Raw genomic sequence first — 14,425 nt, 5'->3', positions numbered from 1 at the left:
AACTTCTGGAAGGAAGATGGCCGAGGCGAGATGGTACGGGGAGGCCAATCTGCGAGTCAATGCCATTGGTAATGGACCTGGGGATATTGGCTGGGGAGGTGGGTTAAGCTCCCGTTGGAAAGACGATGGAGGGATAAATGGAGTGCATGTTGGATTCATCGTGACTTGCAGGATAGAGGTTCATCATGCGAGATAATGAAGAGCTGCTCGAGATGCTTCAACTGACAAGACTCAGTCAGTTGTCTGTACTCTCTGACTCTGACCGTATCTGCAATATACATGAAACTAGGACAACACCAGGTTCCACAGCCTCTCAGCACTCTCCCCTCTTTCCATTCAGCTTCTCACTCGAACACCTTCCATAAGAAATTCATGACTACGACAGAGTCCAGTAAGAGACCCTCGGGTGGCGGCTCCGGCTCGGCAACGCCGGTAGGGTCGCCCCATGTTTGCCTCCACTTTCTACGGGGAGCCGCACACAGACACGGACACCATGAGACAATCTCCATTTGTGACCCGACGAAGCAATCTCTTTTCGCTTCCCCAAGTTTTGCGTGTCTCTACTCCAGAATGATCTAGCCGGCCCCCCGCGTCTCATAACTGTCAAGATTGGGAAAGTGAAAAGAGCTCATCACGTAAGTGATACAGTAGCTTCATAGCTCTTTGATGGGGCAAGGATGTGTTCTCGGGAAGCGGCAGAGGTCCCGGCACTAACGCCGGGTATAACGCAGCCGCCCGGCTTGGCCCTGTTGGTGCCATGGGACTGGTGCGCCTGTTTGCATTCATCACCATGGAATCCCAGACGAGAAGACACTCTTCTCAAGCTACCTCCTGGGTTCACTAATGCATTTAAAATCCCTCTACTGTTGGAATCGTAGCACGGAGCCGCAGTCTCGGGTCATCGCTATCAAGACCCGATGCCTGTGCCTGGAACCACAGTTCCAAGGCTCGTGACGCCGATATTGGTTGATGCCTTTAAGGCCTTCTACTGAGATGCTGGTGAGCAGCACGGACGTGAGTATTAACAACTCACGCTCCTACGGCGGCCTTGAAATTTCCTTGGGCAGCATTGGCTGGCACAAGGACCAGCTGGGGACTACCCAGTGGCGGCGCACCGAGAAGTGTCGCTTCGACTACAAGCTGTGTGCCATCGTATACCTACTTGACAGATGATCAAAGTGGTTGCCCACCCGAACTGTGGAGAACGTGACTGCGAGTATCGTATCTCGAGCAGTGCTGAGGGCATATCGACTTTGTTTGTAGTCACTATAGAGACATGTGCTTCAAGAACACGGCGTCGAAGGGAATGCAAGGCATGGCCATAGGCCTCTCGCAACGCACATGCTTCAAAGTAAAAGTAGTTAGAATTGTAACAACACGTGAATCTAAGAGCAAGATAATCTCTCTTCACGGTCTGGCTGTCGCGTGCTGGAGGGACAGTACCCTTCACATGTGTGTTGGCCGTGACCTGGTCAAAGCAATGAAACCACCGATTACATGGTCAGCTCACAACTCTGGGCCGCATTGCCGTGTTGTTGACCAAGATGTCACATAGTGTGACGCGACGTGAGGAGACAATGGGGTATGGTCCTTTGAGGTTGAGTCGATGCGAGGTGACTGAGGACAGTAGTTCGCCACATCAAACTCTTGTGGAAGGTCGGGTAGCAGATGGCAGGCTTGGTCAGCCCATTATAGGTGACATAATTTGCTCTTGCTGGGTAGTTGAAGGCAGTGTCCTATTCCCAGGTAGATTGATAAGAGCAGCACATACTTCCATCCAGCTTACCCATTCCATGCCCATCCGGCGCTATGGTTTGCCACAGGGGCCGTGGAACGTTTCTAGTAGCTAACGCTGAGGGGCTTTCCAAGTCCGTACTACGTAGTAGTTAACATCGGTGCGCCATCGGGAAGATTCAACACCTTTGCAGCCGCGAGTGGCTCAGCATGGCGTAGCGGAAGGGTTCTTCGAAACCAACATGGACATAGTCAAACGTCCTTGATGTACAAGACTAATGGAAGTAGTTCGTAGGTTAGAAACCACTTCACGTTCTCTCATCTATACCTCACCCCCCTTTGGTTAGTCTTTAATGAAAAGCGGTGGGATTATCCCCGACATCATGCTCCTCTTGTACCAACACCCTGACGACCAGCTACGGCGTTGGGACATTTCAGCTCACAACTTCATGCGCCTCCAACCTTGGCGCAAATCAGACTTTACAAAGACTTTTTAGGGTAGCAATTGCCGCCCTGCCAGCAAGCTGATCGATAGGGCAATGCTACGGCACGGATGATAAGGGATGGCAACCTAAACGCCATCTCCTCAACATTCTAAAAACCACGTTCTTCTCAGACAGGATAGACCAATTGCACTAGCTTTTTTATCTCGGTAGCTAAACGAGCCTCATCGGCCGGCCCTCAGCCGCGTTTGAGGCGTCGTCAATGGTATGCGGATATCGCCTCCTAATCTGCCCTCACTCCATCAACCACAACGCCGCTTCTCCGAGTTAAAATGAAGGCGCAACGCCTCTCAGGCAATCACGCGAAAATGGGACAAAGAAATTCAGCCTCAAATTCACATGGTAATGATATTTCCGAGTGAAGATTTTACCCAGCTACATACGTGAGACAAACGCCCGCTCAAAGACCATCATCTCGTCGCAATCATACGTGAAACAAAATCGCCCGCGTTCCTCCAGCAACAGATCGTATCTAGATTCCTCAAGACCCTGTCGTTAATCTTGTCGTCAGACATCCCGTCGTGTACCTTTCCAAAACGCCGTCCAACACTCCGAATCAAAACTTGGGGGTCTTTCTCTTTGTCTTTGATGATGGAGTGCCGTTGAGGAGAAAGTAAACCGGCAGGAATATCAGTGATCCAACGACGCATAGCCATGTGCTATAGAGCTGCCATAGAGTCCAAAGGAAGGGGCCTAGACCCGGGAGGATGAACTGTATGCAGTCGTTGACGGGATACAAGTCCTCCTGGCTCGCGATGAAGTACTTGGGCTTCTGCTGCCGGCGTGGCTTGACACTTCCAGGTTTGCCGTTGCGCTTGTTGGTTGGCTGCTTTTCGGGGACATCTTCCTCAGAGGAGTCGGGTGATAGTTGGGTGAGTTGGAGGACGGACACCAGCCGAACCGGTGCTTTGTAGAGTGGTATGAACCAGACTGCAAATGTTTGGCGAAGGGAGACGTATAGAAGGCCACTTTTTTGGTCAAAGACTAGATATGTTAGCAGCTGTAGCTACGAGCGATAGTGCCTACTTACCAGCTGAATCAACCTTGATGTCGATGTGTGGACTTAGAGTGCGATACCACCGGTAGATACCAAGTATCAACCAGATAGAGTCAAGCCCGCCAGCCAAAGGGATCGTGCCCTTTGAGATGGATGGCACATGACAGTACGGATGGGAGAAAGAGGCGTTGGGCAGAAAGTACTCTCTAAGCGCCGACTCTTGCACCTCAGGACTTCCCTGAGCGAGGGCCTTTATCACGCCGGCGATTTCTCTGACTGTAGTTCACTGTGAGCTTCCTTCTCCCCCAAGTGAGGTCATCGCGGGGACTTTTTACCTGGATGCTCCATTATTTTTGTCTGTAGCGCGTTGGATGTGCCAATTGGTGAGAGGGAAGATGGTGTGGAGATTGATGAATTGTTAAACGCGTTGCAAAGATGGGGTTTATGAGGGAATTGAAAGGTCAAGAGTATCGAGGACGAGTAAACAAATAGATCCTGGAATGGTCAAGATTACTTGCTATGACGGCCGTTTCAGCCATGTCTGTGTGGTTGTCCGTGAGCTTCCCGGGTAGTAGAACAATAGAACTCGAGTCGTCATAGCGGGGCCTTTGAACATGTGAATATTGACGTCATGCCCGTGGACCGAGTCTCAGCAAGGAACAATTTCACATGATAGCCTGAGCCCTTTAATCATCGAGATATTTATTAGACCGAGAAGCCAATTGATTTCTGGTTGTTGAACTACAGGCATTGTTCATCATGGCTTCAGACTCGGGGCTGGTCAATCCGCTCTTTCATCCTTTCATCTTTCTCTATCAGATCTTCCAATGGCTTACGGATAAGCTGCTATCGCCGAAGCCTCCGGGTCAGAACGCGAGACAGGGTCGTCCCAAGATTGCCGTCATTGGTGCTGGAATCACGGGTGTTACGGCAGCAGCTCATTGTATCGGTCATGGCTTTGAGGTTGTCATCTTTGAAGCTGGTTCCAAGGATCAAGTGGGAGGCATCTGGAGTGTAAGCTACCGCTCTGACAGTACTGCCACCCTAGCTGACAATCTCTGCAGAGAGTCAATGAGACGTCTGGTCTGCAAATTCATTCGTTAATGTACCGCTTTCATCCCTCCGTCCAATGGAACCGCGGGTATCCCGATCGCCAGCAAATCCTCAGTCAGGTCCGACAGCTCTGGGAACGCTACGGCCTCAAGGAGAGAACCCGATTCAACACTAAGATTGAACAAGTGTACCAGGACGATCACGGCAGATGGATTGTCAACGACCCCTCTCTTGGGCGCTTTGGGGGCGTCATCACAGCTGTTGGAACTTGTGGTGATCCCAAAATGCCCAAGATTACTGGCATGGACGACTTTTACGGGCCGATCTATCACTCAAGCGAATTGACTGGGTGGGTTTATCCGTGCTTCATACTTTATACATACTGACCCTCCACAGAAAAGACGTCAAGGACAAGAAAATCGCCATCATTGGCGGCGGCGCCTCGGCTGTCGAAGCCCTCGAGTTCGCCTTTGCCGAAGAAGCCGCCAAGGTCAGCATCCTCTCTCGCTCCGACAAGTGGATTATCCCACGAAACATGGTCGTCGACACTCTTCTGAGCTTCAACATCTTTGGCCAAGAGACATTCCTATCCTTCATTCCCGAGTTCTTCCTCCGCAAGTTCTTCTATCGAGATCTTGAGGAAATAGCACCTGCCAAGGGCAATGGATTGTTTATGGATACGCCCATGGTTAACTCGGATATCATGGATAAGCTCCGTGAGGGCAAGGCTGATTGGATCCGTTGCGATATCGAGGAGCTTGTCGACCGTGGGATCATGGTCAACAGACGTGCCAAGGGCGTTCCCAAGGGCGGCCCAGGTCATCAAGAGCTCGTCGAGGCGGACATCATTGTCATGGCCACCGGCTTTAAGCGTCCTTCTCTCTCTTTCCTCCCCGATGATTGCTTCCAAGAGCCGTATGGTCCACCAAACTGGTACCTCCAGACCTTCCCACCTACACACCCCTCCATCTCAGCCATCAACTGCACATACCTCAACGCCATCGGCACAGTGGGCAACTGGCACATCGGCATCTACACCCGCATCCTTCTCATGTTTCTCATGGATCCCTTTGCCCGCCCCAGCCCATTCTGGATGAAGCGCTGGATCGACATGACCAAGGCGCTTAAGATCAGCAGCCCAACCGGCGCTTTCGACTTTTTTACGTATCTAGAGCTTGTCTGGTGGTTTGTCTTTTGTGTGGCTATTAACCCGTTCCGGTGGAAGTGGGGAATCTTTGTCTTCTTTGGCGTTGGCTTTGGACTTCCCAAGGCTGTTGTCGACAGGGAGGAGAGGTTCACCAACGGTAATGGATACCAAGCACGAGATGAAGGAACAAGCTTCTGATCTACCACTCACTACTATCTCATTATCATCGTCAGAAGAGACACTGTAGCAAGTTTCGAGACCAAATTGAACTCTCATATTCAGGCAGGGAAAAGCGTGGCATAGAAGTCATGATCTTGTGATTTGAATAGAATTACTATATACAGCCCAATCCTGGAGGGTATCTCAATGGGGTTCCACCCCGTTTCTATCTAAGTTCTAACATGAAAGAAGCCTTGTGGTCTTACAAACGGCGCTACCATTCCCCTTTCTCTCTCCTGAGAAAGGAGGCAGCGGTCCCTGTTTTTGGTTGGCGCTGCCATCGGCTTGAACAGCTGGCGCCTTTATCCTCCCATTCGAGCCTTTGAAAGGCTTCTTGGGTTTTCTGTATCTCCTCCGTGGTCGTCTCGAGTCGGGACGATGCCGACATTACTATCCTCGGGGCTGTGAAAAATGCTCTAATTGAGCGGCGCGTCGCTTAGAGTGAGTATCTGAAGATGCTCGAAATGTGTGATTTGTTGATTTTGTGGTTTTTTTGTGTTGTTTGTTTATGAAGGACCGTAAGTGATGACGGTCTCCTTGGTGACTTGAATGCCACCAATGTTTTGGCTTCGCTTGGTAGTGAAGCCAACCAGAGCAGGCTCAGGCTTGGCAGGAGGCTCAGGCAGCTGCTCAGTCAAGGTCTCCATGCTGTCCGAGTCCTGCTTTGTGTCGACAGACTCGAGGGCGTTGTTCTTCTCTCCCATCATGGTCCAGAGGCGAGCCTCCTCGTCCTGGCTGGGGTTGCTGCCGTTGCCAAACTCCTCGCGGCTGGGGAGCTCGTACGAGTTGCTGTAGGGGTGGCGGCTTTTGCGCTTCTCCTGGCTGTGGGAGTATCTGTTCTTGGAGGACTTTTCCTGGGAGCGGAGGCGGGAGTGGATGAGGAAGGGGATGTAGCGCATGCAGAAGGGCTTGAGAGCAGGAACAGAGGCGCAGATGAGGCCGGCGTTGACCTCGATGAAGCTCCAGATGAGCTGTTGGGGGAGGTGCCAGGTGTAGTCGACAGTGTGCAAAAGAGGGTAGGTGACGACGGTCCGCTTGATGGAAGCGATGCATACACTAGACATTGTAAGTAAGAGAAGTGAGATGGGATGGGATGTTGACTCACAATCCACCAGTCGCAAAAAGTAGAGCGAGGGAGACCTTTTGGGGAGTGGGGATCTGAAGAGGGATGACGATGCGGATAGGAAGGCAAAGAACGCAGAGGTCGATGAGGATGTTGGCAATAGCGAGAGTGAGAATGGGGATCTCCTTGTCGATGCAGTCACCCTTAACTGAGAGGTCCCAGTTGGCAGATATAGGACGGCAGCGGAAGATGTTGAGGAGGATGAAGCAGAAGGTGTAGATGCAGACGAGGCAGATGAGAATGTGGACAGCCCTGCGGATGACCCTGTCGGGGGAGATACGGAGGTAAAAGGCCAGGACTGAGAGCTTGGCCAGGGCGATGCAGAATCCGTAAACGAGGGTGCTTCCCAGCGTGGTGAGCCAGAACTTGGGGCTGTACTCGGCCATGGAGATGTCCCAGAGGTGGTTGCCAGCGCCGAGGTTGAGGACTGAGGAAGTGTTAGAGATGGATGTATAGATGGATGACATGTACACATACGAGTCAAAGTGACACCCAGGAACACAAAGGAGAAGGCGAGACCAGTAAGGCACAGGTCTAGCAGTAAGGTCAGCCTCCCTCTTTAGTCCGACAGACCGGATAGTACCAACAGTCATCAGCACCCAGCACACTCTTGACGACAAACTTCCTGGTAAAGACGCGCAGCGACACGGCGATGAGGGCGATGATGGTGGTGGCGACGCCCGCGGGGACCACCTCGCCCGCGCTGCTGGGGAGGTTGGTCAAGCTTCGAACCTGGCCCTCGGGGGGCTCCATGACATAGGTGATGGCCGCCATTGTGAAGGATTGTTGGTTGACAGGTATGAACGGTCGGTTTGAAGTTGAACAGTCACGGCCACTCGAGGAAAGCAAGGAATGGACGTGAACCGAAACCAAAACTCCGTAGCAAAGTGAGCATGGCGGACACTCAGAGGATTATATCCATCTCATCCGGGTCCCGCCCATTGTTGTAGGCTTTCAGGGTCCTTCATCGAGGGATCCATTCTCACAGGACACGACCGTTGTCGTCCGGGGTCCATCCCAAGGCTGAAGGAGGAGAATGGTTCGACTTTGAACTCGCAAAAGTGATCACTCACTCTCAAACCAGCATTGAGAAAAAGAAACTCTAGAGCGAGAGCTTAGAAGACTCCGTTCTTGCGCGTCTGGGCCCCTGGCAGTTAGCTGCCAGGAACCCGGGCCCTCCCATGACCCGCACTTTGCTATGTGTGGAGAGAGTAGAGAATTTCTTCAACGGCGGCTTGCTTACACGGAGTGTTAGCTACCCCGGTCCCTGCCTCCGCTCCTCGCCGTAGGCCGGGCTCCGCCGGGGATTGGACGGAGGTGACGGGGACGGAGTTGCACCTCTCACATGGACAGCTTCAAAGGCTTTGCAAGTACAAAGAAAAAGAAAAAAGAGCCCCCATGAAAGAAGAAAAAATTCATGGCCTCATCGCCCCTCTTGCTGTGAGGACGTTGCAGGTCGACGGCTGAGGCGTTTTCCCGTCTTGCCTTGACCCTGTAGAAACGAAGCCCGCTTCGAATTGTGCAGAGTACAGCATAACTTGAAGAGTAGAGAGGTCGGTGTAAGTGACGGTATTCGTCTACGACGAGAAACCATCGTGATGTCCATCCAGAGGGTTACACCTCCGATCATGTTGGAGCCCATCATGTCAAACCCATGTCACAAACCAGGGGAAGAGACGAAAAGCACAGACGATTGCATTCCCAGTCTAGGTTTTCCGATCAATCACACCCAGCTAAATCTACCGTAACATCAGACTTCTTTGACTCGACTCAAAAGCCGAGGCAGTGTGGAGGATCGACCAAGGTTACACTTTCAACCAAAAAACGCCCATCGAACCACCAAGAGTGTTCAATACACTGCCGGAATAGGAAATTCCTGTTGTAGAGGTTGTCTAATTTACACCTTATTGATCCATGACTCGACAATCGGACTTCCCATTTTCTTTTTCCACGCGTGGTTTTGTGCTCCTCATTTCCTTTCTTTTCTCGTGTCTGCTTGTCTTCTCACCGATAGATCTCGTGTGGAGATGCACGAGCATGGCTTCCAGGGGGTCCGAAGAAGAAAGTAACCAAAAATGGGGTGACTTGCCGTTTTGACAGTTTTCTCTATAGAAACGGAAGGGATTTGAAGCCGAGAACGGAATCCGGGGTGAGCCGGGACGAAAAGAGTCGAGCCAAGAGAACAACCGAGAAGAGGTCTTGCGGAGCCGCAAGGTAAACGACTCCAAACTAACATCACCAGCCATGATTACGGTCTTCATTTACATGTGAAGTGACAGCTCAACACTCACAACCAACAGCTTCCTCTTCGGATATGAACGTAATCGCTGATGAATCCGTTAAGCGACATGTAATAGTTATGTCAATGGCGCGGCAAATTAGAACCAGAGAAGCCCTAGCCGTTGGTGTTGCTTTTTCTTCCTTTCTTTTTTTGGCAGACTTTTTTTTTCTTCACCACGCTTCAATATGGAGACTGAAGAATCCCTGTCTTTCTCTCAAGGCATTGACACACACCTGGTCTAGACTTTTGAGCAAGTTGAAGAAAATCCCATGTTCTTTCTCTGAGACATTGCTCTCACACATGCGCGACATCACGGCCTACAGCCACGAGGTCGCCTCTTTCTGCATTGTCTCGGTCAATGAATGGCTTTGGACGACTGTGGCTTATGCCCTGTTCCTGGATCATTCTCCACCCTTTGAAGCGGGCATTGCCTGGGAATAAACTCGTGTTGTCTTGTCCAGCTGAATGGTCTTTTTCTACGTGCAGGTAAATCTGGTCAGATGCTCATCTGAGAGGCGAATCTCGTGCCTGAGAAGCTGAGGAGAGGAGTCGTTGTTTGCCGCTTCATAGTGAAACCAGCCAACAACACACTTGTCATCACTAACCAACACACCGAGACATTCACTTCTAGCCCTATGCCATCTCCACCAAAGCTAGCTACCCGTCTACCGAGTACGGATCCGACCGGGTCAAGTTCCCTCTTGTCTCGAGGATGAAAACGGAGCAGAGATAAAAACGGAGGGCAGCGTAGAATCAGGCCATCAAGAAGCGAGGCAGCCACAAAGCGTGAGGAAAAAGCAAGCACGCCTACTGGTCTCCTCGGAGGACGCCTAGCCGCAGTTATGCAGGTACCATCGAGGAGGGGGCACAGTTTGCATTGCCTCCTCTTCTTTCTCGTGGTGGCTTTGCAAGGGGAAAATATTACATATTATATCCATTACTTCTTTCTCACCCTCGTTGCATGCTTCTTGCGTCTCTCCACCATGAGGGAGAAGTCGAAGTGTTCAGTGAGAATGCATCTTGAGATATTGTGCAAATCTTACAGATCTTGGTCCACAGAGGGCTTTTCAGCCCAGAGAATCCACATTACACAAGTCCATCTCGAGTTGCCCATCTCGGAAGTCGTGTTTTCGTCTGAACAAGGAGCGGAACGAGTGCCGATCAAACAACGGCCCGTCATCGCTTGTTAGCGAAAAAAAAGACCTTGCCATGTAAAAAAGCCGGTCAAAGAATCCGATACCAAGACTTGAACAATTCCGTCATTGATGACATCGTCCGTGTGCTGAGACAGGCAGGGGTTGGTTCCTCTTCACCGGGGCCGCGTTTACGTACGCTCGGCCAGAGTTCATGTAGAACCCGGTTGAGCCGCTTGGTCCGAGTGCAAAACGCGGAAACAAACATTTGGAGGCTTTTGATGCGAGATAACACGCTTGGCCTAACTTCCCTTGACCAACAGACTTGATAGCACTGCCCTCATCAACTCGAGACAGCCATCCTTTTTGCCTTGGCAACTGCCGACCTGCTGACAGCATTCATTAAAAGCAAAGCCGGCCTCGTCATATGCCTCGTCTCTAAAATCCACTCTTAGATAGCTCTCCCCAGGGACACCCTTGCCCTCCACACTACGAATCTACCATCCATCCTTCAAAAGCCGCATCTCATTGCACCGTCACATATCTCTTGCCTTGCCAGAAACACCGGCCACGTCGCACCATGCCATGTAACGCTGAGCCCGTTGCCCTGGATTTCAGCCCCAACAGCGTGGATGATTGGGAGAGTTTTGTAACGTGTCGGGCATCCTCACGATTGGAAATCACACCTCGATTGGATTTTTTAATGTCGTAGTGCAAAAGCAAGGAGCATCAATGCCTTGGATGAGGATTTTGAGATCCAGTCGAGTGCAGTATCTCGACAAAGCAATCCCGTGAGCCACGACAGTAAGAGGATGTCACTGTTGGTGGAAGAGAGGCTGGGCGCTTCATGTAGATGCATTGGTGCATTTAATGGATTTCCGCGGTTGCCGACTTTGAATGCCGTGAAGAAGGGGAATTTTCTTCTTGGGATTGCGTGAGGGATGCTGGCGTGTGAACCCGGCTGCTTGACGCTCTTGGTGATGCTTTCGAGAAGTTGTGATTCGGCTGCCACGGTGTGGAATTCACAATGCCAATCCCGCCTGGAACTAGAAAAATATGACACAGAGCAAAGTCAAGTAATCATACTTCTTGCCATTCTCACGAGCTATTACCACGTAACCATAAACGTGCATCAAGAATTTCCTTTCCGAATGATGGTTCACTACAGGGTAGTGCTCACGAGACCTCACATCCACTCCACTCTCAACGCAACAGCTTCTCGTTGAACAATCTCTTTATAACAATACCGATTCCCTGAAAATCCCCCGTATTAATATTACACACTCCAATCCATAGTATACATTCCCCTCCGAAAAGTCTACCCAGACACGCTCCCTTCTCGCAAGAATCTCTCGCAGGTGTATAGTCGTTCGTGATACATCACCCTCCGGTAGGCCTTCATTATTTACCGACTCTTTGCCTTTAGTCATTTGCCGGCCGTCTCATTGATCGCATAACATAGCCCGTCAACCACTCGTCTATTCCCCGTGACACCTGAATGCAAAAAAGACTTTCGTGGCTATCTTTATCTCAAACCTCCTCGGTGCCCACCGCCTCGTAGCCACCCCGCTCTCGTCGACCCGTCAACTGCATCAGAGTAGGACTCTCGTACATGGCAGTATAGTCGATCTTTTCGCCGCCGAGAACAGCAGTTCCCGTTTCCCTCTGTCCAAAGACGGGGGCGGGATCACACCAAAAGTCCTTACAGTTGGTGATGCAGCCTCGGCTGTAAGGGTTCTTCTTCTTGCGCTTGTTCTTGGTCGAAACTGCTCCTCGTCCAGTGATGGTCTCGATGAAGGGGTCGACACCCAGGATACGGCTCCACTGCTTAAGCATACCGCCCTTGTGCTTGTGAGAGTGAGCAGCAGGAGTAGATGCGGACAGAGATGGATGGTTGGGGTCAAGAGGTGCGCCGGTCGAGGTGAGGGCAGTGATTGCGGTGCCATCCTGAACACCAAACATGTTCTCGTAAGTCGTCATGGCTCGCGAGACCTGGAAGAACTGGGTGAAGAGAAGCATCGTGACCCAGAGGAGTTGAAGGCTGATCCAAACAGCCAGAAGCGCAGTGTAAGAATCAGCGTTGATGAACTTGCACAGTCCAGGGCTAAGGACATTGCACGAGTCTGAAGCCTTGGTGCTGATAATCTCGAAATCTGTACATTGTAAGCGATTGCCAATACACGTGAAGAGAGCAACTTACAATAATATAGCAGCCAGTCATAGGAAATAATACCAAGAGAGAGCGAGATGAGGTAGAAGAAGAAATGTCGGTGGTTGTTAACACCAACGCAGTTGTATACCCAAGGGCAATGGCTAAATCGGTCAGTATTGTACATGTCTCAAAGGAGAGAAAAGCTTACTGGTCATGCTTGGCAACGCACCGCTGGCATCGGCGGCAGTGCTTGCTTCGCAGAGGTGTTCGAATCATGCACGTAACACAAAAGTTGGATTCGTCATACTTCCACTGCGCGAGCAGCTCGTCAATGACAGCCTTTTGCTCCGCAATGCCGTTCATCTTGGGCACGAAGCCGGGGTCGTATCGCATGCTAGCAACGTAGAAATACGCCGTCAGGCCATAGGAGATGGCAAAGATGATGTTAAGGAACAGATGACTGTGACCCTCGGTTGCTCGCAGAGTTGTCGCAAAAAGAACTGTCGTCAACCAGTTGACTCCGACCAAGAACAGAGATGCAGCAAAGATGCCGGTAAGCCAGGGCTATTCATGATTAGAAACGAATTACAAAGCGAGTCAAAGTAACATACCGTCTTGTGGAAATGTCGCATGTCGGGAGGTGCATACTCCAAGACCTGCTGCGCAACCCACTGAATACCATACACGACAGCCAGGCCGAGGGGCAGACCGATGTACACAGGCGCGTGTGCGACAGCCATGAGCATGCCCCAGACAAGCACAAAAGGCCAGAGGAACAGGAACCTGGTGACGAACGCCCTCTTGTCCTTCAAGAAATAGCTCGCGCCAGGCCACGGCGGCACCGCGGGGTGGCCATCCTCGTTGAAGCCGCATTCCCGGAGCGCTCGGTGCCAGGCGCCCTCCGTATTGAGCTCGCTGGCCGTCACGGCAGGAGTCTTGCCAGTCTGAGTCTTTGCGAATCGATCGGCGCCATACTCGATGAGCTTGAGGATACATCCCGGATTTCCCTTTACCAAGGCCCAGTGCAGAGCGGTAAAGCCTTGCTCGTCGGTCGCGTGAACACTGGCGCCCCAGCGGAGAAATAGGTCAACACATTGCGGAAATCCCTTGTAAGCCGACCACATCAGCGCCGTATGGCCAAAAGTGTCCAGGACATCGACGGGAATGCCCTGGTGAAGAAGGAGCACGAGTAGGAGGACGTTTCCGTTAAAAGTCGAAATGTGGAGGGTGTTGTAGCCCTGGGCGTCGGTGATGAGAGGGTCTGCGCCGTGCTGGAGGAGCAGGTTGACGGTGTAGTAGTGGCATCGCTGAGCAGCCCATTGAAGAGGCGTCGCTACCGACTCGCCTCCTTTCCTGTTGATCTCGGCGTCGTGCTCGATCAGGAATTTGCACATCGCATACTGATTGTTAATTGCGGCCCACTGGATTCTAGGTCAGCCATCATCGTCATCGCCAACCGCAGCAGACAACTCACATGTAGGGGTGTGATTCCCTCGTCATCGCTGTAGGTGGCATCGTATTCGCCCGACTCGAACAACTTCTCCATGGCCGGAACGTCTCCTATCCTGGCCAGCTGCATAATATCATCCGCCTGGTTCTGGCTGTCGTCACCGGGAAGACTGCCCATCTCCACTTCACTATTGAGCTTGGGCGTGGCGGCATTCGACTTGGACGACATCTGAATGGGCGCAGTTGGCGCACCAGAGGTGCTGCTGCTGCTACTCATGGCGAAGGATGATGATGAAAGCCAGGGGGACCGTGGATTCGAGGCGCGCGACTGAGGGGGAGCAACGGATGCTCGGGACTCGACAAAAGATCAAACAGAGACAATGGACAGGAGAGGATATTCGATTATTCGTACAGCATAAACATCATCAGACTTCCCACGCGCAACAGGGAAAATAATGAAGAGGGAGAGGAAGAAAAAATGCCAATGCTGACCCGAACGAACTGACCAATTTTGGACAGCGGCGCGTGGAGAAGGACTACGTATTACTGAAGCCGTGATGCCGAGCGCGGCTGAGCATTGGCCTTGCCTAAAGGGGCTTAGCCGCACGCCTCAGACTTGCCGGTGATGGGGTGC

At 51.7% G+C, this 14,425-nt stretch overlaps 4 protein-coding genes across 4 annotated transcripts; 1 reads left to right on the top strand and 3 right to left on the bottom strand.

Moving 5' to 3' along the window:
* Positions 1 to 2,793: 2,793 nt before the first annotated feature.
* Positions 2,794 to 3,582, bottom strand: MRS44_003563 (uncharacterized protein; the record flags this gene model as incomplete). Its single annotated transcript, XM_046279364.2, has 3 exons — positions 2,794 to 3,221; positions 3,268 to 3,510; positions 3,570 to 3,582. The coding sequence occupies 3 exons, from the start codon at positions 3,580 to 3,582 to the stop codon at positions 2,794 to 2,796; spliced, it is 684 nt and encodes a 227-aa protein (XP_046137685.1).
* A 411-nt stretch (positions 3,583 to 3,993) lies between these two features.
* Positions 3,994 to 5,632, top strand: MRS44_003562 (uncharacterized protein; the record flags this gene model as incomplete). The annotated part of the gene is made up of 3 exons (XM_046275406.2): positions 3,994 to 4,248; positions 4,299 to 4,636; positions 4,684 to 5,632. The coding sequence occupies 3 exons, from the start codon at positions 3,994 to 3,996 to the stop codon at positions 5,630 to 5,632; spliced, it is 1,542 nt and encodes a 513-aa protein (XP_046137684.2).
* Positions 5,633 to 6,159: 527 nt separating this feature from the next.
* MRS44_003561 (uncharacterized protein) lies at positions 6,160 to 7,550 on the bottom strand (the record flags this gene model as incomplete). Its single annotated transcript, XM_046268509.2, has 4 exons — positions 6,160 to 6,709; positions 6,759 to 7,203; positions 7,254 to 7,310; positions 7,364 to 7,550. The coding sequence occupies 4 exons, from the start codon at positions 7,548 to 7,550 to the stop codon at positions 6,160 to 6,162; spliced, it is 1,239 nt and encodes a 412-aa protein (XP_046137683.1).
* Positions 7,551 to 11,720: 4,170 nt separating this feature from the next.
* MRS44_003560 (uncharacterized protein) lies at positions 11,721 to 14,068 on the bottom strand (the record flags this gene model as incomplete). Its single annotated transcript, XM_046268508.2, has 5 exons — positions 11,721 to 12,343; positions 12,391 to 12,503; positions 12,551 to 12,906; positions 12,954 to 13,763; positions 13,817 to 14,068. 5 exons carry the CDS (start codon positions 14,066 to 14,068, stop codon positions 11,721 to 11,723), a joined length of 2,154 nt encoding a protein of 717 aa, XP_046137682.1.
* Positions 14,069 to 14,425: the final 357 nt, after the last annotated feature.

The sequence above is a fragment of the Fusarium solani genome (genome assembly GCF_023522795.1).
Source record: "Fusarium solani strain SB1 chromosome Unknown bctg00000001, whole genome shotgun sequence".
NCBI classification, from domain to species: domain Eukaryota; kingdom Fungi; phylum Ascomycota; class Sordariomycetes; order Hypocreales; family Nectriaceae; genus Fusarium; species Fusarium solani.
This window is presented reverse-complemented; position numbering and strand designations above follow the sequence as displayed.